The 27,276-nt window shown below is 43.4% G+C and overlaps 1 protein-coding gene across 16 annotated transcripts in view; it reads right to left on the bottom strand.

The window, feature by feature from the left end:
- The window catches only part of LOC132495108 (uncharacterized), a 310,462-nt gene that overhangs the window by 13,595 nt on the left and 269,591 nt on the right, over positions 1-27,276 (bottom strand). For 9 of the 16 annotated variants that reach the window (XM_060106724.1, XM_060106725.1, XM_060106726.1 and 6 more), the window contains one exon: positions 18,034-19,271. The exons of 1 other annotated variant lie outside the window; for it this stretch is intronic. In XM_060106724.1, the coding sequence (XP_059962707.1) occupies positions 19,085-19,271 (187 nt within the window). In that variant the 3' untranslated portion in view covers positions 18,034-19,084. Of the gene's footprint in view, positions 1-18,033; positions 19,648-27,276 lie in introns of those variants that run through there. 6 more of the 16 variants (XR_009533205.1, XR_009533207.1, XM_060106718.1 and 3 more) reach the window with 5 other exon arrangements.

The following is a 27,276-nucleotide window of genomic DNA, read 5'->3' as shown; positions in this document are numbered from 1 at the left end:
ATGGCCAACAGGCACATGGAAAGACGTTCAACATCACTAATCATCAGTGAAATGCAAATCAAAACCAAAATGAGATATCACCTCACCCCTGTCAGGAAGTACATCATCAAAAAGATAACAGATAACAAATGCTGGTGAGGATATGGAGAAAAGGGAACTCTTGTATACTGTTGGTGGGAATGTAAATTTTTAGAAGCACTATGGAAAACAGTATGGAGGCTCCTCGAGAAGCTAAAAGTAGAACTACTAGGACATCCGTGGTGGTCCAGTGGTTAAGACTCTGCACTACCACTGCAGGGGGCACCAGTTTGATCCCTGGTTAGTGAAGTTCTGCTTGCCCCGCAGTGCAGCCAAAAAAAAAAAATAGAACTACTGTAAAAGCCACCAATGCCACTTCTGGGTATATATCCAAACAAAACAAAATCACTTTCTCAAAGAGATATCTGTATTCCCATGTTAACTGCAGCATTATTCACAATAGCAACGGTGTGGAAACAACATGTGTCAGTCAGTGTATGAATGGATAAAGAAAATGTGAGATATATACATACATATATCACCCACACACAATGGAATATTATTCAGCCTTAAAAAAGGAAATCCTCTCATTTGTGACAACATGGGTTAAACTGGAGGGCATTATGCTAAGTGAAATAAGCCAGATGGAGAAAAACACATACTGCATATCACTTATATGTGGAATCTAAAAAGCAAAGTTGAACTCACAGAAACAGAGAGTAGAATGTTGGTTGCCAGGGAGGATTAGGGAGAGGCTGATAAAAGTGTATAAACTTTCAGTTACAAGATGAATAAGGTCTGAAGATTTTAAGTATACCATGGTGACTGTAGTTGATAATACTGTATTGTATATTTGAAATTTGCTAAGAGAGTGGAATTTAAAGATTCTCACCAAAAAGAAAAAAAAAGGTAAATATGTGAGATAATGGATGTGTTAATTAACTTGATGATGAGAATCCTTTCACAATGTACACAAATACCAAATCATCATGATGTTGTGTACTTTAACTATATTACAATTTTATTTATTAATTATTCATCAATTAATCTGGAGAAAAATAAGGGAGGGGAGAGGGAGGGGAAGAGAGAGAGAGAGAGAGAGAGAGAGCTAAAAAAAGTAACCAAACTTCCAGCCCTCAAATCCTGGAAAGCAGAGTTTAAAAGCTCTCTGGTCCTGAGAAGGAGAGAGGGGTTTTGCCTGTATTTTAAGATGTTATCAGACCAAGTCTGAAAGTAATAATGGGATTATAGCTGCTTTGCCTCAAGACAGGGCTCTTCTTTAATAGTTCACCTTTGTCACCATTGCTTTTTATTCATGTGGTGGTTGAAGCCGTGCTCCTTTCTCACACAGTCTAGAATAAGGATCTCAGCAGAGAAATGAAAGCCCGAAGACTGAGCTTGGCTGATTTTCCACACACAGCTGGTACATTCATGAGCAGTTCCTGATTCCTCTTTCTACACAAGGGTGCAAATGGGCAGCATGGCACTTGTTTTTGCAAACTCTCTTTTTTCCTTTTTTTTTTTTTTTTTTTGGCTTTTGAAAGACAAGCGTTGACACTTCCCACAAAGAAAGAAAATCCCTTGCAGCACTAAGGAAAGAACTAAAGGAGCTCTAAGGAATGATCTGGGAAGTCCTACCAGTCCTCATTCACGTGGGAAACCAGCCTCACACCTTCCTGCAGCTGATAAGAACAGAGGGCGGCCTCCAATTTACTCTTGGTTTGCCCGTGCCTCACCTTTGTCATCTGACCTGAATCTCCCCTGCAAAAGCAACCTTATTCAGCTTGTGGCATGCTGACACTGTTAATAGAAAACAGGCCACACCGACACCAACACGGCCCTGATTGCTTCAGCTCCTTTTTTTTTTTTTTTTTTTTTTGAGGGAGGGGCAATTTTCTAAACTGGCAACAAACAGCATCTTTTGATGGGGTTTTCCATTTGTGTGCTGAAAGGAGACACGAGATTTAACTAAGTAATTGTTCAAGAGTAGGCCTTCCCACACCACTGTTCTGTGACACTGACTCAATGTGGTGGAGCTTTCTAAAACACATTTGTAAAGCTCTTCAGCTTTTGCCAAATTTCCAGCACACGCAGGATTCTTTCTTTTCTTTCATTGGACCAGACAGAATGTGAATTCTGGCCTTTACCTGCTCTCCAAACTGTCTTCTCCTTTGAGGGCCGCTTTACTTAAAATTCCTTTTCCTCCCCGGTTTAGGACAGTGGATTTCATGATGCAAAATAAGAGATACCCTGAGTCTCCCTGATAAGGTTCTACATGCGATTATTCAAGTAATTGTGTGTCTTGGGTTTGAATTAAGAGAATCTAAACTGAAAGGACAAAGATTGAAAGAGATAGAAAAAGATTCCTCTTGTTAAAGTAAATTAATTAGTTGGATTTATATGAGGAGACAGAAGGGAAGAAGCCAAGCTGTGTCCCATATTAATAACTCACTTGGGAGAAGCCAGATTGGATTGAAAGCAAAAGATGGGGGGGAGGGGGGACACTGAGCCTCCTTATACAAGCAGCAGCCTCGGTTTTCCTCTCTTTGCACTCTATAACCTTTACACACACAAACACACAATCTCATTCTTGACCTGAAAATGATGTCATCTTTCTTTTTGACTCACCAACCAGACTACATTAATCCCCTGCAGCGTGAGGGCCAGCAGGAGGCTGCTTAAGGGACTTCAGGCCTGTGAATAAATGATGACCCAGTGGTTAGGGGCGGCAGCCTAGATACATTCAGGATGCATTAAAGCAATTAGCTGGAAGAGGAGTGAGCACAATTTCCAATCCCCAAGAAGGACCAGGCCGTGTCTGGACCAGGTGAGGAGCTTTACAGCCGAGGGCTGGAAAGAGCCACTTAGCAAAATGGCTACACATGAAAGGAGTGTGGGGTTTTCTCCCTTGGCCTTGTTTGATACTAGAGCCATTTAGGGGGGATTTCAGGATCACGGGAGCTATGAAACGAATTACTTTTGCAAATTGGTAGAGACAATTGTAGTGACAAATTGGTAGAACCAGCCTTGTCACAGATGATTCCAAATCATGGTTTGCAAACTGGCGTGCCAGTGGTTGAATCTGTTGCATGGATGCTTTTTGCTTGGCCAGACCATTCATTTTAGGCCAATATTAAAAGTCAAGAGATTTCACCAAAAAACCCAGCAAGTCTAGAATTGATGCGCCAGTGTTCCTGTTTGACACTAATTTGCTGAAGCTGAGTACCAGCTTTCCTCTTATACCAGCCATTTGCTCTCCAGTTCACCACAGCCCTCACCGCTCCCTATGACCTTACTCTCAATCCACTTCATTCATTTACTTGATTCATTTACGTCTACCTGGGCCCTGTAGGAAGTTGAGCTGTCACCTCTACTTGAAATGGCTTCTGAGTTAGATTCAACTAGAAATAAAAGGTTAAATTCTAGAGCTCCTAAGCACAGTTTGCACATGGACACTCCTCAGTCCCTGCTCCTGGAAGGGTTACCTCTAGCCTTGCACGGGAGCCTAAACCATTCATAAGGCTGCCATGCTCCCAGATGCAGAGCTGCAGCTTTGGAATACACACACTCAGCTATTTCAGCCTGGTCAGGAATGGTGGCCATGAAGTGGCAATTAGAACAAAAGGGCATCTGAATACAATTTTAAATTCAGTGACAGTCACAGGTTTGGGCAGTTTCCATGCCCACCAGAATCTGAACAGTCAAAAATGTCACAAGCTAAATAAAATGCCAGCCAAGAACAGCCTCAGAGATCCAGAAACTGCTTGGCATGTTTTGTGACACTCATATCACAGTGCAGCGAGATGTAAGAAATAGCTCCTAACAGGTAAGGATTCCCTAGCCAAGGTCCACAGTGCTGATTTCTCTGAACAGGCACTAGCCTCTTTCCATGATGTTCCCTGCTTACTTAAGTCGATACAGCTTTGTCTAGATTTTTGCTTGTTCAGATGAGCTTCCATTTGGAAATATCATTTAAAGACAAAAGAAAGAGCTCCAGTGACTTAAGGAAACCGAATCATGCATCTTCTCTGAAATTTCTGCCTCCTTCCCACTGTCCTCCACACCTTCGGATGCTTTTCTCACTTCTTGCTTTTAATCTCTTTTCTTCTCCCTCACTCACTTCGCCCCAGTGGGAATGAAGTGCTAAGTGACTGCTCCCTCCCTCCTCTCAGCTGGGCCACGTTTTGGTGCTTCTAAAAGGCATCTTGCAGACTGCTGTTGACACAAGAGTCTATGTCAGCAATCCCTTTGCTTAAAACTAGAGGACAAGCATGTTTTAAAAAGATGGCTGAAAAATGCATGTGACTGTAATACCCCAGAAGAGCCTGTAACAGACTGCAGTAAAAAGTACCTGGTACAGGGTCAGAAAATGAATAATTCAAACTCTCCTCACATGCTGAATTAACCTTATTTCATGCTTCCCCACCCCCATCCCCTGACTTTTGCTTCCTTCCAGGCTGGAGTTGGCTGGAGTCATTCAGGTGTGCAATTTAATCCCTCTAGGAAACTTCTTCTGCTCTATTTGGATCACAGGACGTGAGAGCGCCCTGTGAGAAGGGGTGTCACGTGGAAGCTTGCAGAGAGAGACGGGGCCCTTGGGGCGTCCGCCACACCCGTGGAAAATGACCACCAAATGTCCTTCCACAAATACTGATAACCAGAGGCTAAAGCAACTTAGGGTTTAGAAAATGTCCCTCTTTCTAATTTCACAACACTCATTTTTCTTCAAAGATTGTTTTTTCCCCCGCAACTTCCTCACTCACATTACCAACAACAGGAGCAACGACCTCCTTCACTCCACCCAAAACAATTAAAATCCTCTTTTCTCACTCAGCTCTGGAAAGCAGGCAGAAGCAGGCACTCCTACCTGCTTTAATGTCACCTCTCCCATCCCCCAGTCCATTACAGAGTGTGGCATTATCTTCCCATCGTTTTCCAGCCACAAAGCCATACAGGGCAGCACGGTCTATGAAAGCTCAATTTTCACCTAAATTGTACTTGCAGGCCCTTTTCCCTGATAAGCTTGGCAGGAAGAGTGGAAGCTGGTTAAGAGACACATGTTCACACGTGCAGGGCTGAGAGGAAGATGTGAGCACGCCTGTGCATATAGTGTGCTTTCTTGGTTATGGTTTAAAATAAATACTGTGTGTCTGAAATGTAATGCTATTGAGAGAAGATGGCATACTCCAAGGCAAAAGGAGATCTGGGTTTTACCTTAAGAAACTTGTTCTTGTCATTAGGGTAAATTCCATAAGAATTCTTTCAACATTGTCCAGTAGAACTTTCTGCGATGATGGAAATGTTCTTTATCTGTGCTGTGCAGTATGACAGCCACCAGCCACGCGGGGCCATTGAATACTTGAATTGTGACTGAGGGACTGCATTTGTTTTTTTTAATGTGTGAATATGGTTTTTTTTCCCAAATATCATCCCAATTATCTTTTTTTTTTTGAGTGGATAGTATTTCATTTTTTAAATAAGCTTTTTAAAAATTAAGGTATAACATGCATACAGAAAAGTGTGTGGATCCTAAGTGTACAGCTCCATGAGTTTTCAAAATAAACACACCCATACAACTAGTAATCAGGTCAAGCAACAGAATATTAACACCATGAGGAACTGCATTTTTAAATTTTATTTTAATTAAATAGCCACTTGTGGCTAGTGGCTACTGTATTGGACAGTGCAGGACTAGATGTCAAGACATATCCTATTCTCTGTTCCATTTTTTGTTGTTGTTGTTTAGCCAGCCTTAAGTATATCTAACTCCAAACACTTCCTTCAGAAATTCTTTCAGTATTATCAGAAATGAGGAAGGCAGGAAGCAAACTCTGGATCAGGCTTCCTCCAGGCCCAGACCTGGGAAAGGTGCTTTCATACATGAACCTCATTTATGTTTGGTTCAAACTTTAAAACTCTGTTCTGAATGATAACTATCCCCATTTCACAGCTGAGGAATCTAAAGGTGATGAATTTCGGTAAATGGCTTACAATCACAAGACGAATAGCTTGCAGAACTGGAAGTTGAGTCTTTGGATCCAGTCCAGTACTGGTTCCATTATAAATAAGTGGTGTTATTCTCAATGCTATTCCCATTTCACAGAGAGGGGGAAAAAGTCATTAATTACAGAAGAAAGTCCAAGTAATTACTCTATGAGTGGTAGGCATGGAGATTTGTGGTCTTTAGCTACAAGTTTCATTCGGATCCAAGCACACCTTGAAAGTATTCAATGAAGGAGCGTACAATGAACTTGCACTTCTTGGTGCCAAGGGTGTGGTCTGAAATGACCAGTTTAAAGTCGCTCTTATCGCTACTGAAAGATTTTTGAGACCTGCAAGGAAGAGGAGGTGTGTATTAGGCAAAACCAGATCAAGAAATTTGGAATATGTCCAAAATAAAAGGTCCTAAGAGTCAGGGAGAAAGCACCCTCCATCCAAAAGAAATCAGTGCCTTGACTAGGGGAGAAAGTAGGAGAATTACCAAGGTTTGGGCAAGTCCTATTGAAAGAGGTGTTTTTTCTCTTCCCGGGCTACAGCTGGAATCCCTGGCTACAGTACTAACCAGGAGGGTGGTGAGCAAAAAGCTCTTCTCTGCTGGTAGCCATTCGCCCAAGATGTTTCCTAGAAGGTGATGTTGGTTGTGATTAGAGCCTCGTCTCTGAGAGGGGGAGTTGTCTCAATTCCCAGTCCTGCAAATGCAGCTGGTGGCTGGGAAGCTGCCGCCTGGCATTCTCTCCAGAGAGAGTCTCAGCTGCTCTTACGTCTAGAATCATCACTTGGTTTAGTTTCCCAGGGTAGGGGTTGAGTATGTCAGGGGAAGGGGATGGCGGCGATTCGCCTTGGAAGAAGCCAGTGACCCCTGTGCAAGCGACTTCTTACAGTGTGTGCCTCACCCAGCGGGGCAGTGGGCTTCAGTTACTCTCCGGTCCCTTGCTGGCTGTTCACTTTCTACACCAATAGGCTCTGAGGTGACAAGTTCAATTCCCAGTTCTGTCAAACCTGCATTTTCTTCCCTGACCTACTTTTCCCACTCTGCAGTGTTGGAACAATGCCTTGCTCTGTTCCCTGTTTAGACCCATCTTTTGCCTGAGCTGGTGCAGAAGCCCGGGCCTTTGCCAGGCTTTTTGCCTTGAATCCCTGACAAGTGTTGATGGGAAAAGAAAAAAAAAAAAAAAGAGAGAAGGAAAAAAAAAATCCTCACTACAAAACAGAATTCGGCTCTCCCACAGACACCCCAATTCCAGCGAGAGTAAATGCTCCTGTTGGTAAGGAAAGAAAGCAAAAGGTCAGGCTTCTCCATTCACCCCTCTCCCCTTCACCCCAAGCTCCCAGGCGCAGTGAGAAGCAACTGAGGCAATGCCAAGAACACTCCTGACCCCGTGAGTATCAAAGAGGCGGCTGCTGCATTTGCTGGCTCTGACTGAGGCTCCATCCAAGAGGGCTCTCAGCAGCACTTGCACAGCACGCCCTCTGTGAGCCGTTCCTGCAAGGAGCCCAGGGCAGCCTCTCACAAAGCCCTCCAGCACTGTCTATGGGGCAAGCACCACACAAAGTTTTCTCAGGCTTCTGGCCACAAGGGGCTATAAAGAGTGCGGTGTGACCCAGCAGCCAGGAAGGCAGCACAAGTGAAGATTCTTTGTGATACGTAAAGGAAATGTGAAGATCTGCAAATAAACGCAGGATAACCTGACACAGGAAGAGGTGAGAGGTAGAGAGTAACAATAAAATCACAGCCATCCTTAGGGACTGAATGCCGTATGCAGGATTGTTACTAAGTGTCTGTTTGTCCCAAGATCCTATAAGACAGGTACTATTATCACCCCCACTTTATAGATGGTGAGGTAGAGGGTGGTACATGGCTAGTCAGCGGTCAGGCTAGGATATGCACCCACAGAGTCTGCACCTGTTCCATCCAGCCTGGACTCTGCACCTCTGCCCAGCTAACACCATCCTCCCATCTAGCTCCTACCCGCCCCCCTCATCTTACACTCAGGACAACTTGGTCTGCGGTGTCCTCTCTAGCACCCCAGCAGCCCTCCAGTCCCTCCTCACCCTCCGAGTCTAGGCTGCACACCTAGTCAGTCCTGTTCAGGGAAGTGTGCACAGAAATCTCCTGGTGGATTCTGGAGGAAGGATTTCCTCTCAGAGAAAAAGAGAGCGCTCCAAAAGGAAAATGCTTTTGGTTGCATCCCCTCTCCTGCTGGGTCTGCTGCTACGTGAGGACACAGAGCTTAGAGTTGTGGCATCTTTCTTGCAGCCATGAGGGAGTTCACCTCTAATATACTGAGGATAAAAACGAGGGAAGAAAAGTGCCAGGAACTTGACAATACTATTGAACTACTGTACCAACCCTGCAACTGACAGCTTTCTGATATATTGTTTGATTTTTTAAAAAAGCTTTAAAGTTTATATTATTAATCTACCACTAGTTAGGTATTCTGTTACTTGCAGCACAAAGCACCTAACTAATAGAGGTACCTAGAAGCAGCCCTCTAGAAAGGGTGTGAATGACTTTCTGTTCTCAGTGTTGGTCACTGTGTGCCCCACCCGGACTCACACATCTGTTCCCCTCCCCAGGACACTCCAGGAAAGATAACCTGGCCATCATCCTGCCTCATTTCCTGGCTTTGGCCCTCACTACTCCTTCTGCAGGGAAAACCTCTCCCCAGATCTTCACAGGGCTGCGTTTTTCTCTTCACCCAACTCTCTGTCCTATACACTGTGTGTTTCCTTCATGAAACATCTCATGCTATGTAATTGTTTGTTTAAAATCTCTCTGCACTTGTCAGTTTGCCTGTCTTACCTAGAACATCTCCTGGCTCATAGCAAGTGTTCAGACACCGGTGTGCAATCCCCAGCTAATTCTGCTGTGTTTGCTAAGGTGTCGCAGTGGGTCCTTCTCCGCTTTGCCCTCCTACTCCTGTCCCTCCGTCCTCCTCTTCTTATCCTCCTTCTCTTCTTCCTTTTCCTGTTTCATTTTTTATCTGCTTCTCTTCCTTCTTCTCTTCCTTCCCCTCAGACAAATCTGACTGATGCCATTTATGCCTCCTTTGATGGGACAGATGAACCCTCTTCCAAGTTAATCTTCTCAAATTTGTAGAATCACTGCCCATGCTCAACAGCTGAAATCTCAATTTGATCATTTCCAGTGAGGCTCAGTTTTTACGCTATCATGGCAAGTTGGGGTGCTTTGATGGAATGACAATGTGAGGATGTTTTTAAGTTTCTTGTGTTCATTTCACTATATCATTAGGGTGGTTTTTAGCCTTTTAGACATTTTAATCTATGCTTAATTATGCTCATTCCCAGAGGCTCCTTAAAAGAAAATGACACAATTTTTTTAATCAAATAAATAATACACATGAGGCCTGCTAAGACTTGATAGAAGCCTGTACAATCAGCTGAAGAGAATGACTCTGATCAGAGGGCCTGAGAAACAGGGGTTGTTAGAGAGTCTTCACCTTCTTCTCTGGCATTTCTAGCTGCTCAAGAAAAGTCTTCGAAGCCTGGGAAGACAGAGTTTTTGCCAACGCTGTACCCTAACCTGTCCTCAGCTGGGATGGAATCTGCTAAATCTGATTCTTCCTGGTGATTGGTTTTCTCTGCAAAAGGATAAGTGTGGTTCATTCCTTCCCTCTAAGCTGGCAACATGGAGTCCATGTGGCTGCTTTGAGAAAAGGCGAAAGAACCCCTGTCACACTGAGTCCCAGAGGCTATAACAAAATACCAAAACCTGGGTGGCTTAAACAACAAACATTTATTTCTCACAGTTTTGGGAGAGTCCAAAGACTCTTCCAAGGAGGCTGGGGAGTCCAAGATAAAGGTGCTGGTAGATTTGGTGTCTGTTGTGAGCCCTCTTCCTGGTTTTCAGATGGCCATCTTCTCATTATGTCCTCACATGGCCTTTCTTTGATGTGTACACATGGGGAGAAAGAGAGATCTCATTTCAGATCCTCGTTTTCTAAGGGCATTAATCCCATCCTGAGGGCCCTACTCTCATGACATGATCTAACCCTAATTACTTCCCAGAGGCCTCACCTCCAAAAACCATCACGTTGGGTATTAGGGCTTCTACGTATGAATTTGGGAGGAGCATAAACATGCAGTCCATAGCAGGCTCTCCTGCCACTTTGTAATAATGACAAGAATCAGTATAAGGTTAGGACATTGGACATCCTTTTCTAGAGCAATCTGGAACCTTTCAGCTTGTGATGGGCATCTGCTGATTTAGCCTGTCCAGAGCTTAGTCGCCCTTCTTCTGCTACACTTTGCATTCTTCCCTTGTCGTGAACAGTTTAGAAGGACTATCAGTTAAGTCTCCTCACCCTTATCTAGCCACGAGGTTGACACGAGGCCCAAGCTGGGCCAAGCAGATTCTCTTGGGAATTTTAATCTTGAACAGAACAAGGACATACATTGAAGACAACTCAGAACACTGGTACTTCCCTAGAGAGACTGTCCATTACTTCGTGCTACCTAAATTCTCTGGTTCTAGTATATTCTTACTTGGTCTTCAGCTTTGGCTTTTACTAAGTGACTACTACATATCCTTCAATTAATTGCTTTTTTCCCTTGTGAGTTGCCAGGTTAATATGTGTAGCTTACAATAAAGGGACCCTAAATTATAGACTTTTTAAACAATGAAGCCCAGAGCTCTACACCTGCTGCCACCACTGAGGCCTCCGAATGTGTTTTTGTTATATGTCCTCTTCTAACTCTGGTAATCAGTGTGAAAAAGGCCCAAATAATTTGAAAACAAAAACCCTGGGTCACTATCTCTCTGGTCTGCCATGTCATTGTCAAGTTGAGAACAAAAGCAGCAATTCCAGAGGCTAAGGATAAAAGAGTCTTAAAAAAAAAACTTATCTGTCTTAAAAGCCATGAGTGAAATCAAGTAAGCTGTGTTCAACACACCTGACTCACATGATTACCGTGGGTCAGCCATCAATATGTAGATAGAAAGAAAATAATTGGCATAAGCTCCTTGAAATTTCTGCCTACAGCCTCCCCAAGGAGGCCTTGGGGAGATTCAGATAGCATTTGAACAGCCAGGGCTTCATAATGAGAACTGACATTCTAGTGTGTAGTACAAAAGACACTTCCCTCCTGGAACACTGAAAAGTACTTTAATCAGCCAAAAAAGTTGCTACTGTAAAAAAAAAAAGGGAGGAGGGGATAAAATAAACCCCTCATTTATTGGTTCCATTGCTATGCCTGCCTCCTTCTTACTGTCCAAGCCCCCGTGGCATCATCTTTGCCTACCTCATTAATGCCACTTGCTCATTGCTATGCCAGAAAACCCAGCTGATTACCAGGAAACCCTGAGTTGAAGGTTGCCTGGGTTTCAAGTTGCTTATGCACACAATTCACTGTGTTAGGAGTTCGCTCCTTTCCTCAAGTCACTCAGTGAGTCTGGAAAGTGGGAAATCAGCTTTGCATTGTCTCTGGCTCCTCACTGACCGGCTAAGCCCCAGGGTGCCTGTGGAATATTTGATTAGTTGTAAACTCAAAACAACCATCACAAAGAAAGATAAAAGGTTAAAACCACAAGGAAGGCACCCCAGAGTGAAGAGCCTGAAAGATTGGAAAAGGTAAGCTGAAAAAATACTCAGACTCCCACAGCAGAAGCTAAAGATAAAATGAGGCATGTTTCATGCCCAAGGCAGAAAATTAAAAATTGAGCAGGTTCAATTCTGAGACGTGTATTGTGAGGTGAGGTCTCCTTCCTACCCCACCCCCAGCCCCTGTCATCCTCTCTGGAGTCCAGTCTTACCAGCTGGCATGCTGTCTTTTCTTTATTCCCTCACTTCTAGCTGAGAAAAATGCCCTATTACTAGTAAGTGGGGTCACCAGTGTCGTCAACAGGCAATATTTTCTTTTTTCTTTTTTAACATCTTTCTTGGAGTATAATTGCTTTACAATGGTGTGTTAGTTTCTGCTTTATAACAAAGTGAATCAGCTATACATATACATATATCCCCATATCTCCCCGCTCTTGCGTCTCCCTCCCACCCTCCCTATCCCATCCCTCTAGGTGGTCACAAAGCACCGAGCTGATCTCCCTGTGCTATGCGGCTGCTTCCCACTAGTTATCTATTTTACATTTCGTAGTGTATATATGTCCATGCCACTCTCTCACTTCGTCCCAGCTTACACTTCCCCTCCCCGTGTCCTCAAGTCCATTGTCTAGGTCTGCATCTTTATTCCTGTCCTGCCCCTGGGGTTCTTCACCCTTTTTTTTTTTTTTTTTTTTGGATTCCATATATATGTGTTAGCATACTGTATTTGCTTTTCCTCCTTCTGACTTACTTCACTCTGTATGACAGACTCTAGGTCCATCCACCTCACTACAAATAACTCAATTTCGTTTCTTTTTATGGCTGAGTAATATTCCATTGTATATATGTGTCACATCTTCTTTATCCATTCACCTGGTGATGGACACTTAGGTTGCTTCCATGTCCTGGCTATTGTAAATAGAGCTGCAATGAACATTGTGGTACATGAGTCTTTTTGAATTATTGTCTTCTCAGGGTATATGCCCAGTAGTGGGATTGCTGGGTCATACGGTAGTTCTCTTTTTAGTTTTTTATTTATTTATTTATTTATTTTTTTGCGGTATGCGGGCCTCTCACTGTTGTGGCCTCTCCCGTTGCGGAGCACAGGCTCCGGACGCGCAGGCTCAGCGGCCATGGCTCACGGGCCCAGCCGCTCCGCGGCATATGGGATCCTCCCAGACCGGGGCACGAACCCGTATCCCCTGCATCGGCAGGCGGACTCTCAACCACTTGCGCCACCAGGGAGGCCCCTCTTTTTAGTTTTTTAAGGAACCTCCATACTGTTCTCCATAGTGGCTGTATCAATTTACATTCCCACCAACAGTGCAAGAGAGTTCCCTTTTCTGCACACCGTCTCCAGAATTTATTGTTTGTAGAGTTTTTGATGGTGGCCATTCTGACTGGTGTGAGATGATACCTCATTGTAGTTTTGATTTGCATTTCTCTAATGCTTAGTGATGTTGAGCATTCTTTCATGTGTTTGTTAGCAATCTGTGTATCTTCTTTGGAGAAATGTCTATTTAGGTCCTCTGCCCATTTTCTGATTGGGTCGTTTGTTTGTTTTGATATTGAGCTACATGAGCTGCTTGTAAATTTTAGAGACTAATCCTTTTTCAGTTGCTTCATTTGCAAATATTTTCTCCCATTCTGAGGGTTGTCTTTTTGCATTGTTTACTGTTTCCTTTGCTGTGCAAAAGCTTTTAAGTTTCATTAAGTCCCATTTGTTTATTTTTGTTTTTATTTCCATTTCTCTAGGAGGTGGGTCAAAAAGGACCTTGCTGTGATGTATATGTCACAGAGCATTCTCATGTATGTCATAGAGCATTCTGTTTTCCTCTAAGAATTTTTAGTGTCTGGCCTTACATTTAGGTCTTTAATCCATTTTGAGTTTATCTTTGTGTATGGTGTTAAGGAGTGTTTTATTTTCATTCTTTTACATGTAGCTGTCCAGTTTTCCCAGCACCACTTATTGAAGAGGCTGTCTTTTCTCCATTGTATATTCTTGCCTCCTTTATCAAAAATAAGGTGACCATATGTGCGTGGGTTTATCTCTGGGCTTTCTATGCTGTTCCATCGATCTATATTTCTGTTTTTGTGCAGTACCATACTGTCTTGATTACTGTAGCTTTGTAGTATAGTCTGAAGTCTGGGAGCCTGATTCCTCCAGCTCCGTTTTTCTTTCTCAAGATTGCTTTGGCTATTTGGGGTCTTTTGTGTCTCCATACAAATTGTTAAATTTTTTGTTCTAGCTCTGTGAAAAATGCTATTGGTAGTTTGATAGGGATTGCATTGAATCTGTAGATTGCTTTGGGTAGCAGAGTCATTTTCACAATGTTGATTCTTCCAATCCAAGAACATGGTATATCTCTCCATCTGTTGGTATCATCTTTAATTTCTTTCATCAGTGTCTTATAGTTTTCTGCATACAGGTCTTTTGTCTCTTTAGGTAGGTTTATTCCTAGGTATTTTTTTGCTGTTGTTGCAATGGTAAATGAGAGTGTTCCCTTAATTTCTCTTTCAGATTTTTCATCATTAGTGTATAAGAATGTCAGAGATTTCTATACATTAATTTTGTATCCTGCTACTTTACCAAATTCATTGATTAGCTCTAGTAGTTTTGGGGTAGCATCTTTAGGATTCTCTATATATAGTATCATGTCATCTGCAAACAGTGACAGCTTTATTTCTTTTCCAATTTGTATTGCTTTTATTCCTTTTTCTTCTCTGATTGCTGTGGCTAAAACTTCCAAAACCATGTTGAATAATAGTGGTGAGAGTGGACAACCTTGTCTTGTTCCAGATCTTAGAGGAAATGGTTTCAGTTGTTCACCATTCAGAATGATGTTGGCTGTGGGTTTGTCATATATGGCCTTTATTATGTTGAGGTAAATTCCCTCTATGTCTACTGGAGGGTTTTTATCATAAATGGGTATTGAATTTTGTCGAAAGCTTTCTCTGCATCTATTGAGATGATCATATGGTTTTTCTCCTTCAATTTGTTGATATAGTTTATCACATTGATTGGTTTGCGTATATTGAAGAATCCTTGCATTCCTGGGATAAATCCCACTTGATCATGGTGTATGATTCTCTTAATGTGCTGTTGGATGCTATTTGCTAGTATTTTGTTGAGGATTTTTGCATCTATGTTCATCAGTGATATTGGCCTGTAGTTTACTTTCTTTGTGACATCTCTGTCTGGTTTTGGTATCAGGGTGATGGTGGCCTCGTAGAATGAGTTTTGGAGTGTTCCTCCCTCTGCTATATTTTGGAAGAGTTTGAGAAGGATAGGTTTTGTTAGCTCTTCTCTAAACGTTTGAGAGACTTCACCTGTGAAGCCATCTGGTCCTGGGCTTTTGTTTGTTGGTAGATTTTTAATCACAGTCTCAATTTCAGTGCTTATGATTGGTATGTTTATATTTTTTATTTCTTCCTGGTTCAGTCTCAGAAGGTTGTGCTTTTCTAAGAATTTCTCCATTTCTTCCAGGTTGTCCATTTTATTGGCATAGAGTTGCTTGTAGTAATCTCTCATGATCCTTTGTATTTCTGCAGTGTACATTGTTACTTCTCCTTTTTCATTTCTAATTCTACTGAATTGAGTCTTCTCCCTTTATTTTCTTGATGAGTCTGGCTAATGGTTTATCAATTTTTTTATCTTCTCAAAGAACCAGCTTTTAGTTTTATTGATCTTTGCTACTGTTTCCTTCATTTCTTTTTATTTATTTCTGATCTGATCTTTATGATTTCTTTCCTCTGCTAATTTTAAGGGGTTTTTGTTCTTCTTTCTCTAATTGCTTTTGGTGTAAGGTTAGTTTGTTTATTTGAGATGTTTCTTGTTCCTTCAGGTAGGATTGTATTGCTATAAACTTCCCCCTTAGAACTGCTTTTGCTGCATCCCATAGGTTTTGAGTTTTCGTGTTTTCATTGTCATTTGTTTCTAGGTATTTTTTTATTTCCTCTTTGATTTCTTCAGTGATCTCTTGTCTATTTAGTAGTGTATTTTTTAGCCTCCATGTGTTTGTATTTTTTACAGACTTTTTCCTGTATTTGATATCTAGTCTCAGGGCATTGTGGTCGGAAAAGATACTTGATATGATTTCAATTTTCTTAAATTTACCAAGGCTTGATTTGTGAACCAAGATACGATCTATCCTGGAAGATGTTCCATGAGCACTTGAGAAGAAAGTGTATTCTGTTGTTTTTGCGTGGAATGTCTTATAAATTTCAATTAAGTCCATCTTGTTTAATGTATCATTTAAAGCTTGTGTTTCCTTATTTATTTCCATTTTGAATGATCTGTCCGGTGGTGAAAGTGGGGTGTTAAAATCCCCTACTATTATTGTGTTACTGTCGACTTCCCCTTTTACGGCTGTTAGTATTTGCCTTATGTATTGAGGTGCTCCTATGTTGGGTGCATAAATATTTACAATTGTTATATTTACTTCTTGGAACAGTCCCTTGATCATTATGTAGTGTCCTTCTTTGTCTCTTGCAATAGTCTTTATTTTAAAGTCTATTTTGCCTGATAGGAGAATTGCTACTCCAGCTTTCTTTTGATTTCCATTTGCATGGAATATCATTTTCCATCCCCTCACTTTCAGTCTGTATGTGTCCCTAGGTCTGAAGTGGGTCTCTTGTAGACAGCATATGTACGGGTCTTGTTTTTGTATCCATTCAGCCAGTCTATGTCTTTTGGTTGGAGCATTTAATCCATTTACATTTAAGGTAATTATCGATATGTATGTTCCTATTACCATTTTTTTAATTGTTTGGGGTTTGTTATTTTAGGTCTTTTTCTTCTCTTGTGTTTCCTGCCTAGAGAAGTTCCTTTAGCATTTGTTGTAAAGCTAGTTTGGTGGTTCTGAGTTCTCTTAGCTTTTGCTGTCTGTAAAGGTTTTAATTTCTCTGTCTAATCTGAATGAGATCCTTGCTGGGTAGAGTAATCTTGGTTGTAGGTTTTTCTCTTTCATCACTTTAAATATGTCCTGCCACTCCCTTCTGGCTTGCAGAGTTTCTCTGAAAGATCAGCTGTTAACTTTATGGTATTCCCTTGTATGTTATTTGATGTTTTTCCATTGCTGCTTTTAATATTTTTTCTTTGCATTTAATTTTTGATAGTTTGATTAATATGTGTTTTGGCATGTTTCTCCTTGTATTTATCCTGTATAGGACCCTCTGCACTTCCTGGACTTGATTGACTATTTCCTTTCCCATATTAGGGAAGTTTTCAACTATAATCTCTTCAAATATTTTCTCAGTCCCTTTCTTTTTCTCTTCTTCTTCTGGGACTCCTATAATTCAAAAGTTGGTGCATTTAATATTGTCCCAGAGGTCTCTGAAACTGTCCCCTATTCTTTTCATTCTTTTTTCTTTATTCTGCTCTGTGGTAGTTATTTCCACTATTTTATCTTCCAAGTCACTTACCTGTTCTTCTGCCTCAGTTATTCTGCTATTGATTCCTTCTAGAGAAGTTTAAATTTCATTTTTTGTGTTGTTCATCATTGCTTGTTTGCTCTTTAGTACTTCTAGGTCCTTGTTAAACGTTTCTTGTATTTTCTCCATTCTATTTCCAAGATTTTGGATTATCTTTACTATCATTACTGTGAATTCTTTTTCAGGTAGACTGCCTATTTCATCTTCATTTGTTTGTTCTCCTGGGTTTTTACCTTGCTCCTTCATCTGCTCTGTGTTTCTCTGTCTTTTCACTTTGCTTAACTTACTGTGTTTGCGCTCTCCTTTTTGCAGACTGCAGGTTCATAGTTCTCATAGTTTTTGGTGTCCGCCCCCAGTGGATAAGGTTGGTTAAGTGGGTTGTGTAGGCTTCCTGGTGGAGGGGACTGGTTCCTGTGTTCTGGTGGTTGAGGCTGGATCTTGTCTTTCTGGTGGCGAGGACCACGTCCAGTGGTGTGTTTTGGGGTGTCTGTGACCTTATTATGATTTTAGGCAGCCTCTCTGCTAATGGGTGGGGTTGTGTTACTGTCTTGCTAGTTTTTTGGCATAGGGTGTCCAGCACTATAGCTTGCTGGTCAGAGTGGAGCTGGGTCTTAGCGTTGAGATGGAGATCTCTGGGAGAGCTTTCACTGTTTGATATTATGTGGAGCCGAGGGGTCTCTGGTGGACCAATGTCCTGAACTCGGCTCTCCCACCTCAGAGGCAGAGGCCTGACACCAAGCCAGAGCAACAAGATCCTGTTAGCCACACAGCTCAGAAGAAAAGAGAGAAAAATATGAAATAAATAAAATAACATTATTAAAATAAAAAATTTTTTAATTATTAAAAATTAAAAAATAAATAGTAAAAAAAAAACGGACAGACAGAACTCTAGGACAAATGGTAAAAGCAAAGCTGTACAGACAAAATCACGCAAAGAGGCATACACATACACATTCACAAAAAGAGAGAAAGGAAAAATATATACATATCTATATATTAAAAAAAAAGGGAAGAGAGCAACCAAATCAATAAACATATCTACCAATGATAAGAAACTCTAAATACTAAACTAAGATACATATAAACCAGAAATAAATTATTTGCATTAATCAAACCCCAAGTCTACAGCTGCTCCCAAAGTCTACTGCCTCAATTTTGGGATGATTCGTTGTCTCTTCTGGTATTCCAGAGATGCTGGGTACATCACGTTGATTGTGGAGATTTAATCTGCTGCTCCTGAGGCTGCTGGGAGAATTCTCCCTTTTTATTCTTTGTTCGCACAGCTCCTGGCGTTCAGCTTTGGATTTGGTCTTGCCTGTGTGTGTAGGTCGCCAGAGGGCGTCTGTTCTTCGCTCAGACAGGACGGGGTTAAAGGAGCAGCTCTTTCGGGGGCTCTGGCTCACTCAGGCCGGGGGGAGGGAGGGGTACGGAGTGCGGGGCGAGCCTGCGGCGGCAGAGGCCAGCATGACGTTCCACCAGCCTGAGTTGCGCCATGCGTTCTCCTGGGTAAGTTGTCCCTGGATCCCGGGTCCCTGGCAGTGGCGGGCTGCACAGGCTCCCTGGGAGGGACGGAGAGTGACCTGTGCTCGCACACAGGCTTCTTGGTGGCGGCAGTAGCAGCCTTAGCGTCTTATGCCCGTCTCTGGGGTCCGCGCTTTTAGCCACGGCTTGCGCCTGTCTCTGGAGCTCCTTTAAGCAGCGCACTTAATCCCCTCTCCTCGCGCACCAAGAAACAAAGAGGCAAGAAAAAGTCTCTTGCCTCCTCGGCAGCTCCAGACTTTTTCCCGGACTCCCTCCCAGCCAGCCGTGGTGCACTAGCCCCCTTCAGGCTGTGTTCACGCCGCCAACCCGTCCTCTCCCTGGGATCCGACCGAAGCCCGAGCCTCAGCTCCCAGCCCCTCCCACCCCGGTGGGTGAGCAGACAAGCTTCTCGGGCTGGTGAGTGCTGGTCAGCACTGATCCTCTGTGCAGGAATCTCTCCGCTTTGCCCTCCACACCCCTGTGGCTGCACTCTCCTCCGCTACTCCGAAGCTTCCCCCCTCCGCCACCCACAATCTCTGCCCGTGAAGGGGCTCCTAGTGTGTGGAAACCTTTCCTCTTTCATGGCTCTCTCCCACCGGTGCAGGTCCCGTCCCTATTGTTTTGTCTCTGTTTTTTCTTTTTTCTTTTGCCCTACCCAGGTACGTGGGGAGTTTCTTGCCTTTTGGGAGGTCTGAGGTCTTCTGCCAGCGTTCAGTAGGTGTTCTGTAGGAGTTGTTCCACCTGTAAATGTATTTTTGATGTATTTGTGGGGAGGAAGGTGATCTCCACGTCTTACTCCTCCGCCATCTTGAAGGTCTCTCCCAGATTTCCAGACAATATTTTCAAGGCAATAATCATAGAAAATCTTAGTGAGGTATCAGATCCTGAGGGCTTTGTGTGTGCACCTGTGGCTATATATGCAGACCCCTCTGCATAAGTGGCCAAATGCATCCTTTAACACATCTTCTTAATCTAAAGGCTGGAATATGACCAAAGTCATGTCACATTCCTGAGGGCACTCTACATCACTTTACTGGTCGATGTGGAATATAAAGACCTGGCCCCCTTGCTTTGATTTGAGACATCTCTGGAAAATCTATTCCAGCTCCAGAGTGCCCTATAAAAAATGGTAGAAAAATACTGTAATTGCATTGCAGTTCAACATTTCCCTCTGCTCAATCCTGTTTTATCCACTCCCTCAACAATGTTATCCTGAGAGTACTCCCCCAATCAACTTATTGCATTAAATTTTTTTTAGAAAGGTAATAGACTGAAGGGGTCTTGAAATCCAACCTCCTACCCAGTCACTTTAGAAATCCCCCAGTGATCTCCTTAAGAGAGAATCAAGTGGCCTTTTGTTGAAACTTCTCAATGTTTGGGGTTCCACATTACCTCACACAGGAGTTAAGAGGAGGTGGTGCCACATCAGGGAGGCCAATCTCTGACACCAGGGTAGCCATGGAACTCTCTAAGGTGATGAACCGTGGGTCAGAAAAACAGTAAATCTTCTTGGAAGGGACAACAGGATGGTATGGAAACGTATTAAAATGTGATAGTCCAGTAAATATTAGTGTCCAAGAGCTAGCAGAAAAAAAACACCAAATGGTATGGCATCATTTTCCTGGCAGAGTCAAGCTAATAAAGGAATATAGTGGGCCATCCTGCCAAGAGTGGAACAGAAACAACACAGAGAATTTATGATAAAAGGCCAAGGAAATGGGCAAGTGAAAAGGAGTTAAGAATACAAGGACACTACAGAGAGAACTGTTAAACAAGCATCATGTTCCTGGTTTATCTCCTTTGCACACCAAGCTCCCAGAGGCTTCCAACAGAGCTCAGTACGGAGAAGACTGACATAGAGAAAAAGCTTGGACTGTCACATATCTAGCATGACAGGGAAAAGTAGAAGGAGAGCCTCTGAAACATGCAGTCAGCCGACTTCTAGTAGTCAATCAGGATGGTAATTTTTGCAGTTATTGTTGGCAGACATGGTCATCAAACTGCATGATGATTGTCTAAATTACTCTGGGCAAAGCCAAGATGAAGGGTAAGGGAGCTGGTGATGAGTTGGTGTAGGTCTTCTTCTGGTGGGAGAACCTCCATACAGGAATTTCAGGTGACATCAGAGAATGTATGGATTGTTCAAGTAAACTCCAGAAAGGGGACAGGCAATTTGTGTAAGTGTGTTACATGTCCGGGACAAGACAATAGGGAGTGATGAGAACCATGGACCTCTCTTAGGCTTTACCTAGCAGGAGCATTTTCAAGCACTTTGCTGTCTAAACTATTGTGTTTACGGCTGAATTTGACTCCCAGGCTGTGAATTTGCAACCCCCATTGTGGAAGATGAAGACCTTCCCAGATTATCTCAAGCAATCCCCTGCTGCTGCCATTGGTCCCTCTCACAACCGAACTGGTGGTCTCGCAACTGGTTTATGTTGTATTCCATGGCAGAGGACAACCTCCCATGTACCCCTTCTGTGTCGTTGCTGCCACCTTTCCTATCACCATTTCTAGCTATAGTTAAAGTAAGTCAATGCACCTGCCAAGATGGAGGGGAAGAAACTGACCAAGTGGAAAAAGAAGACCGTTGAATAACATTAAGCAGAAAAAGTGAAGGGCACAGTGAAGACCTCCAAGACTGTTCAGATAGATGTAATATCCCAGCTCTTTACATAGAATCAGACCTCAGCATCTAAAATCACTTTCTCCTTCTTGAAGAAAAGGAAGGCATGAACATCTGTTGAATGCCTGGACTGTGCACGAGCAAAATTCCAGCTATCTTTCCTAGAAGGAACCAGAAGAAAGTAGGGTGGGGATGGGACCATAATTTTTCCTGTGGGCCATGCAGACTCTGATTCTCAGGCCACGTAATCTTAGCTGCCCAGCTGATTTTTGTTATTTTACAAGTCATCATGTTCTTGAAAGCAGGAATGCAGGAACCGAAGGAAGAATCCATACATTCAATGTTTGTAACTAATAATAATACAGAAGAAAATGAAGAAAACATAAGGTGAAACTGAAAACCTGTATGAGAAATTTACTTCTAGTCAAAGATCCTAAGCAAGGCCTTGTTTGACTGATGCCGTACACTGCTCAGTTCTCTGAGGCTGTGATCAAAGGGCCATCCAGGCACCAAGTGGAGACGGAAGTGGGAGGAGAGGCAAAATCAAAGCCAATGGAGCCGTTTCCAATGGGACCACCTGTACCTCACACTGGAAAAGAATGGAGGATTATTTTTAAAGCAGAAAGATCTTCCAGAATGTTTCCCATTCACTTTACAGACAAAGTCACTGAGGCCTGCAGTGGTTACATGATGAGACCAAGTTTACAGGCCGATTATCTGCTGAGGACAGTGAGCTATATCGCAGCTTCTATTTCAAACTTCATCTCCAATTCATTACATAATTTTGCCTCATTTCTGAGATTATTTATGCCTCAGCCTCTCCCTCTTTTTAAAAGACCCCTTCAACTCCTAAAACTCTACATTGATTTATTTCACAAAGATGTACTGAGCACCTAATGTGTACCCAGCCCTATTCTAGGTGCTGGAGATAAAGTGGAGAAGGGTCAGTGGAGAACAAGGCAGATAAACCAGGAATTTATATTCCAAAAGGAAGATGTTTGGTAACATTAGTTGGCCAAGAATATCAAATTTATTAATATCCTTTCATTGAAGTTAATTTTTCCATGGAACTTAAATTATCTTATTTCTTTACATAGGAGTTCTTATATAAAAATAATTAAGGCTTTCTTAGAAACCAAATCCAGACTTATGAGTTCTAATATGTATCAGTATTATTGTCATCACAGTTTTAAAAATAATAATGCTAAAACAGGTCACTGTCACTGCTTGCACCCACCCCATGACCCCTGGACACCAGCCTACAGTGGAATCTAGCAATGCCTGGAACCCATCACTGAGGGGAAGGAGATTAGAGACAGACTGATTAAAAATGGAAAAGAAAATAAAAGGAGACAAAAAATAGAGAGAAACAGCCAGGAGGGAGTAAAATAATACTAATAAAAAGAGAAAGAGAGAGAAGATGGAGCCAGAGAATGAAATAGAGAGAACATGGGTGTGTCTGGGTAATGGGACTAGGTTGAGGTCACAGAGGCACCTAGAGCACTAAGTTGAAGGATGTCACTCTCAGAGTCTTGCAAGTGCCTAGACCTCTTGCTTTCCCTCCCCAATCCCAGCACTGGTTCCCAGAGCCCTTTAGTAACCATATCAGTGCCACTGGTACCTAACGCTGGCCTGTACACATGCAATACCATCTTTAGTTGACCCCTCCTGGAGGTAGAGGCAGAAGAACTGCTGGGACTCAAGTTCTTTCTACCTCTTGTCCCACCTCCTTCCTGAAGCTGCTCTCTTGTTCCAGGACTCGGCCTAACTCTCTCTCTTCTCTGTTCAGGTCTGTTGAGCTGTTGAGCACTTGCTAATTGTGTCGTGTAACTTCTGCATCTCCAACTGGCGTGTGAGCAATTTGAGGACAGGCACCATGTTTAATAGTCCACAAGACCAAGGAAAGTGATGGACACACAGTAGGTTCCAATTAAGTGACTAAATGAATAATCGATTGGTTGGTTAGTTATGATGTTGCTTTGCTGCTCAGCTGTAGAGCTAGAAAGAGAGATAATGACCTTCAGCTCATAATTCATAGGCTGCCCAAATCACACCTCATCCCCTAAAGTACAAAGAGTTGCCACTATCACGTTTCCCCTAAGCAACCACATTGTCACACACAACAGGTGTTGTGAGAAGAGAGCTGAGGGTGATATTAAGGAGGGGTCAGAGGCCCCAGTGGGTGGCAACAGAAAAAGACAAGTGGGATATAAAGCAACTCTCTTTGTGGAAAGGAGAATGAAACTTGAGAAAACTAAAAAACTATTACCTTTACTTCAATAAAAGAATGCCCAGGGGCTTCCCTGGTGGCGCAGTGGTTGAGAATCTGCCTGCCAATGCAGGGGACACGGGTTCGAGCCCTGGTCCGGGAAGATCCCACATGCCGCGAAGCAACTAGGCCCGTGAGCCACAACTACTGAGCCTGCGCGTCAGGAGCCTGTGCTCCGCAACAAGAGAGGCCGCGACAGTGAGAGGCCTGCGCACCGCGGTGAAGAGTGGCCCCCGCTCGCCACAACTAGAGAAAGCCCTCGCACAGAAATGAAGACCCAACACAGCAAAAATAAATTAGTAATTAATTAATTTTAAAAAAACCGCCCAGATTGCCATATATCTCCACTTATTGAGGGGAGTGGGAATCTACTGTGCATGTAGCTGAAATTCAAAAGAAGTCAATTTCCATAGAAAATTCCCAATTTCTAATCCAGTTAGAATATTGTTGAGATGTTATTCCCAACACTACAAAGGAGTTCTAGTCGTTGGGTATCTTTATGTTTATAAGTAATCCTCTAAGCCCAAGGAGGGGGTTTAACCACTGCATAACGCTTACCTGGGGTGTGAGATGCCTGCCCTGGGTCCTGTAAGCCAGCCTGGCCCACTGGCAGAACAAACACAATCTGGCCTGTGCAGGTGAATTATAAACAATTACAGGTGTTTAGGACAATCGCCCTCAAACATCATTTGCTTGATCTCAGCACGCTTGGATCTTGATGCTACCTAGGCACCACTTCCAGAACACTGGATCTACACCCCTTTTTAGGGCAACCTCTTTAGCCCCCTGTTTTGACAAGGTCTCACTGATCCCGGATCCTCAGCTTGCTCCCCAGCCCCCAACCCCCCCCACCCCGGCTTTCCAGGTGTTGCATTGTCTCCCCTGGGCAACACAGCCCCTGTCCCGTGGGACATGCCATGGGGCTGGTGTCCTGAATGAGCCAACCCTAGTGGCCCTGTGAGTTCAGGGACTCAGACACTGGGAGCCATGTACAAGCCACCTAACAGAAATGGCATCATTTATCAAAGTCGCATTTGGGCCGTAATGAGGTCTGACTTAGGCTGGCTGATAAAGCTAGGCAAAACTCCTCCCTCTGCTGTTATCTACTTCAACTCATTTACTTGGGGCTTGTGGGGACCCTGAGAGAATGCACAATTCCTGGGCACCACTGGGGTTCAAACATATGAACACATCTAACGGAAAGGGAAGGGAGAAGGGGAGGCAACCTGAGTCAATTTGCATGGAGGGAAGGCAGGCCACCTGAGAAAGTCCTCACCATGAGGGAAAGAGCCTGGAGTGTGAACCGGACCCAGCATCAGGCCCTGAAATCCAAGGGAAGTCATGGTTCTGGCTGAAGCTGGTGGCAGATATCTGAATGCTCCCATCTCAGCTCTGAAATGTATTTCATTGAAAGGGGGAGGGCATGGAGGAAAACTATGCAAACTTTTATGGAGTTGGTGGTGAGGTGAGTATCAAAGGGAATGGGACTTTATTCTTACTCACCAGCTAGTAAGGCGTGGGAATCTGTCAGTTACAACAGCACCAAATATCCTAGTTTCCTTTTAAGGCTGTCAGGAGATATCTGATCTGCCAGAACCAGTCCTGCTACCCTTTCTCTGACCTAGCGATCAGAGGCCAGTAATGTGGTGCCATCAAACATCGGAGCTTCCATGGTTACAGAGAAGTGGGCTCTCCCTGTGCAGAGGAATAGGAAGCATTTCATAACCACCATGTCCACTCAGGCCCTTCACCCCATCATGAAAGCCATGTCTGCTATCCAAAGCCATCCCTTGCTCTAGCAAAGATGACAGGAAGCCTTTACTCTATTTGTATATCCAGTGTGAGCCTTGGCATCTGCATTCAAATGTTGTCTTTATTGTACTCTGCCCTCCTCCAGCCAGAGAGGTTGACAAGCACAGCCTACCATGGGGATCTTTTCATGTTTCTAATCATCCCAGACATGCCTCTGGTTTTCCTCCCTGGCCCTCCAAGCTTACGATCTGTTTCCTTCTGTGGTGAAGTTGGGCAAATCCTGTGGCCTGGTGTGGAGAGCTGTGAGTCATGAGTCTCTGCTGCTTCGCCCACAAGTCCCAAACAACCCAGTGGGATACAACTCTGACCCCCCCCCCCCAGTGTTCTTCATCCACAACTGGTGCCTTTAGGAATATGTCTCTGGGAAGCAAGAGAAGTTTCAAATACAGTGGAACAGTCATTGATGTTTTTTTCTTTCTGTGCCAGATCGCAAGAGAGTCCCAAAGGCTGGTTGACTCCCCAGTTAAGTAGGCACAGAGAGAGACCTGAGTCCAACTGCTGAGCCATTTTAATCTGTTTTAGATCTGGTTTGCTCAGGATATGGAAAGGAACAAGGCTCCCAGTGGAGCTATCACGTAGCCAAGGTCTAGAAGTATTTTTTTAATACATGAAATTTGGAAAGAATTTGAGTATTTTATGCTGGAGAGATAGATGGTTGAGTGAAATGATTGGGGAAAAGAAACATTCAGTTCAAGTGATAGCAAAGGACATTTAAGTGATCTAAATATTTGTCAAGCCGCCTCACTATGTCCACTCTCACCTGCTTGAAATCAGTATGTTCAAGTCAAACACAGGCGTCTGCATCTGAGTGTGGAGAAAGAACTTAAACCTGAACTGGCAGCTGGGAAGGGAGAGAAGAATCGGACAGAGAGGCAGGACAGGGAAGCTTTTTCCACTCAGTGAGACACCTAAAACAAGTTGTTAATCCCCCTAGAGTTAGCTTTTAAATTCTGTGATCCAATGGCAAGCTTCGGTTCATCTAGACATCATGAAAAACGGTTAAATACTGATGACAGTGTATGCATTTTGGGGAAAAATGTAAGAACGTGTCTGTCAGAACATATGCTTTCTCTTTTTGCTTAACCTTGAATTTCTCAGGATGCAGACGTACTACTCTGCACAGAAGGCATGGACAAGGCCGAGCATGCTGTTTTCCTCACTTTTTAAGGCGTTCCCTTAAGATACCTGTGTCAAGCCCTTTTCATTCTGAGTCATTTGAGTTCTATTCCAAAAACAAAAAAGAGCCCTTTGATTTAACATTGTTTTTCACCAGATGCCTGCAAGTTGGGAGCTGTCTGGCACTAAAAGTACCCCTGATGCTTGTCACCTTCTGAGGTGGGTTCGCAGAGGCATTACCACCTCATTAGGCCCTGCCGAGTGCAACATGGAAGTAGGTGCTGTCCCAGTGAGAGTGAAGGGTTGGAGATCCACTGGCAATGGATGAGTCTGCACAGCTGTGTGGACAGCAGTGTACCCAGGGGCCAATTTCTGCCATCCCTCAGTCACTGCCACTGTGCGACCGAGGACACGTTGGATCTTGTGACCAACTCTATGCTTGTAGACAGATGGAAAGGACTCATACAGGCTCTTTATGCTCTCCTCTGGAAAGGGGCGTATAGTCATGAGCAGTGACCACTTCTGTTGTCAGCCTTAATGCGGTAGAGGGATTACAAAAATGCCCCCAGTCCTTGCCCTCTCCCTGTGGCCACACCTTTGCAACGTGAATTTGCATTTCCTCCTGTTGATAAGTGAAGTTAATTTCCCCACCCTTTAAATCTGGGCTGGCTCTATGACTCACTTTGACCAACAGAATGTGGGGTAAGTGATGATGTGCCAGTTCTAAGCCTCAGCGTGGAGAGGCACTGAGCACTTGCACTCTCTCCTGAACTCTATGATTACATGAACAAGCTGGGACTGCTGAATGAAAGAGGTGCACAGCCCAGTCCCATGGTCACCCTTGCTGACAGACAAATAACTGCCAGACTTGTGAGAAAGTGAGGCCTTCCTAGACCAAGCAGCCCTCAGCCAACCTGCTGGCT

The sequence above is a fragment of the Mesoplodon densirostris genome, chromosome 8, assembly GCF_025265405.1.
Source record: "Mesoplodon densirostris isolate mMesDen1 chromosome 8, mMesDen1 primary haplotype, whole genome shotgun sequence".
Taxonomy (NCBI): domain Eukaryota; kingdom Metazoa; phylum Chordata; class Mammalia; order Artiodactyla; family Ziphiidae; genus Mesoplodon; species Mesoplodon densirostris.
Note: the sequence above shows the minus strand (reverse complement) of the source record. Positions and strands in the feature narration are given on the sequence as shown.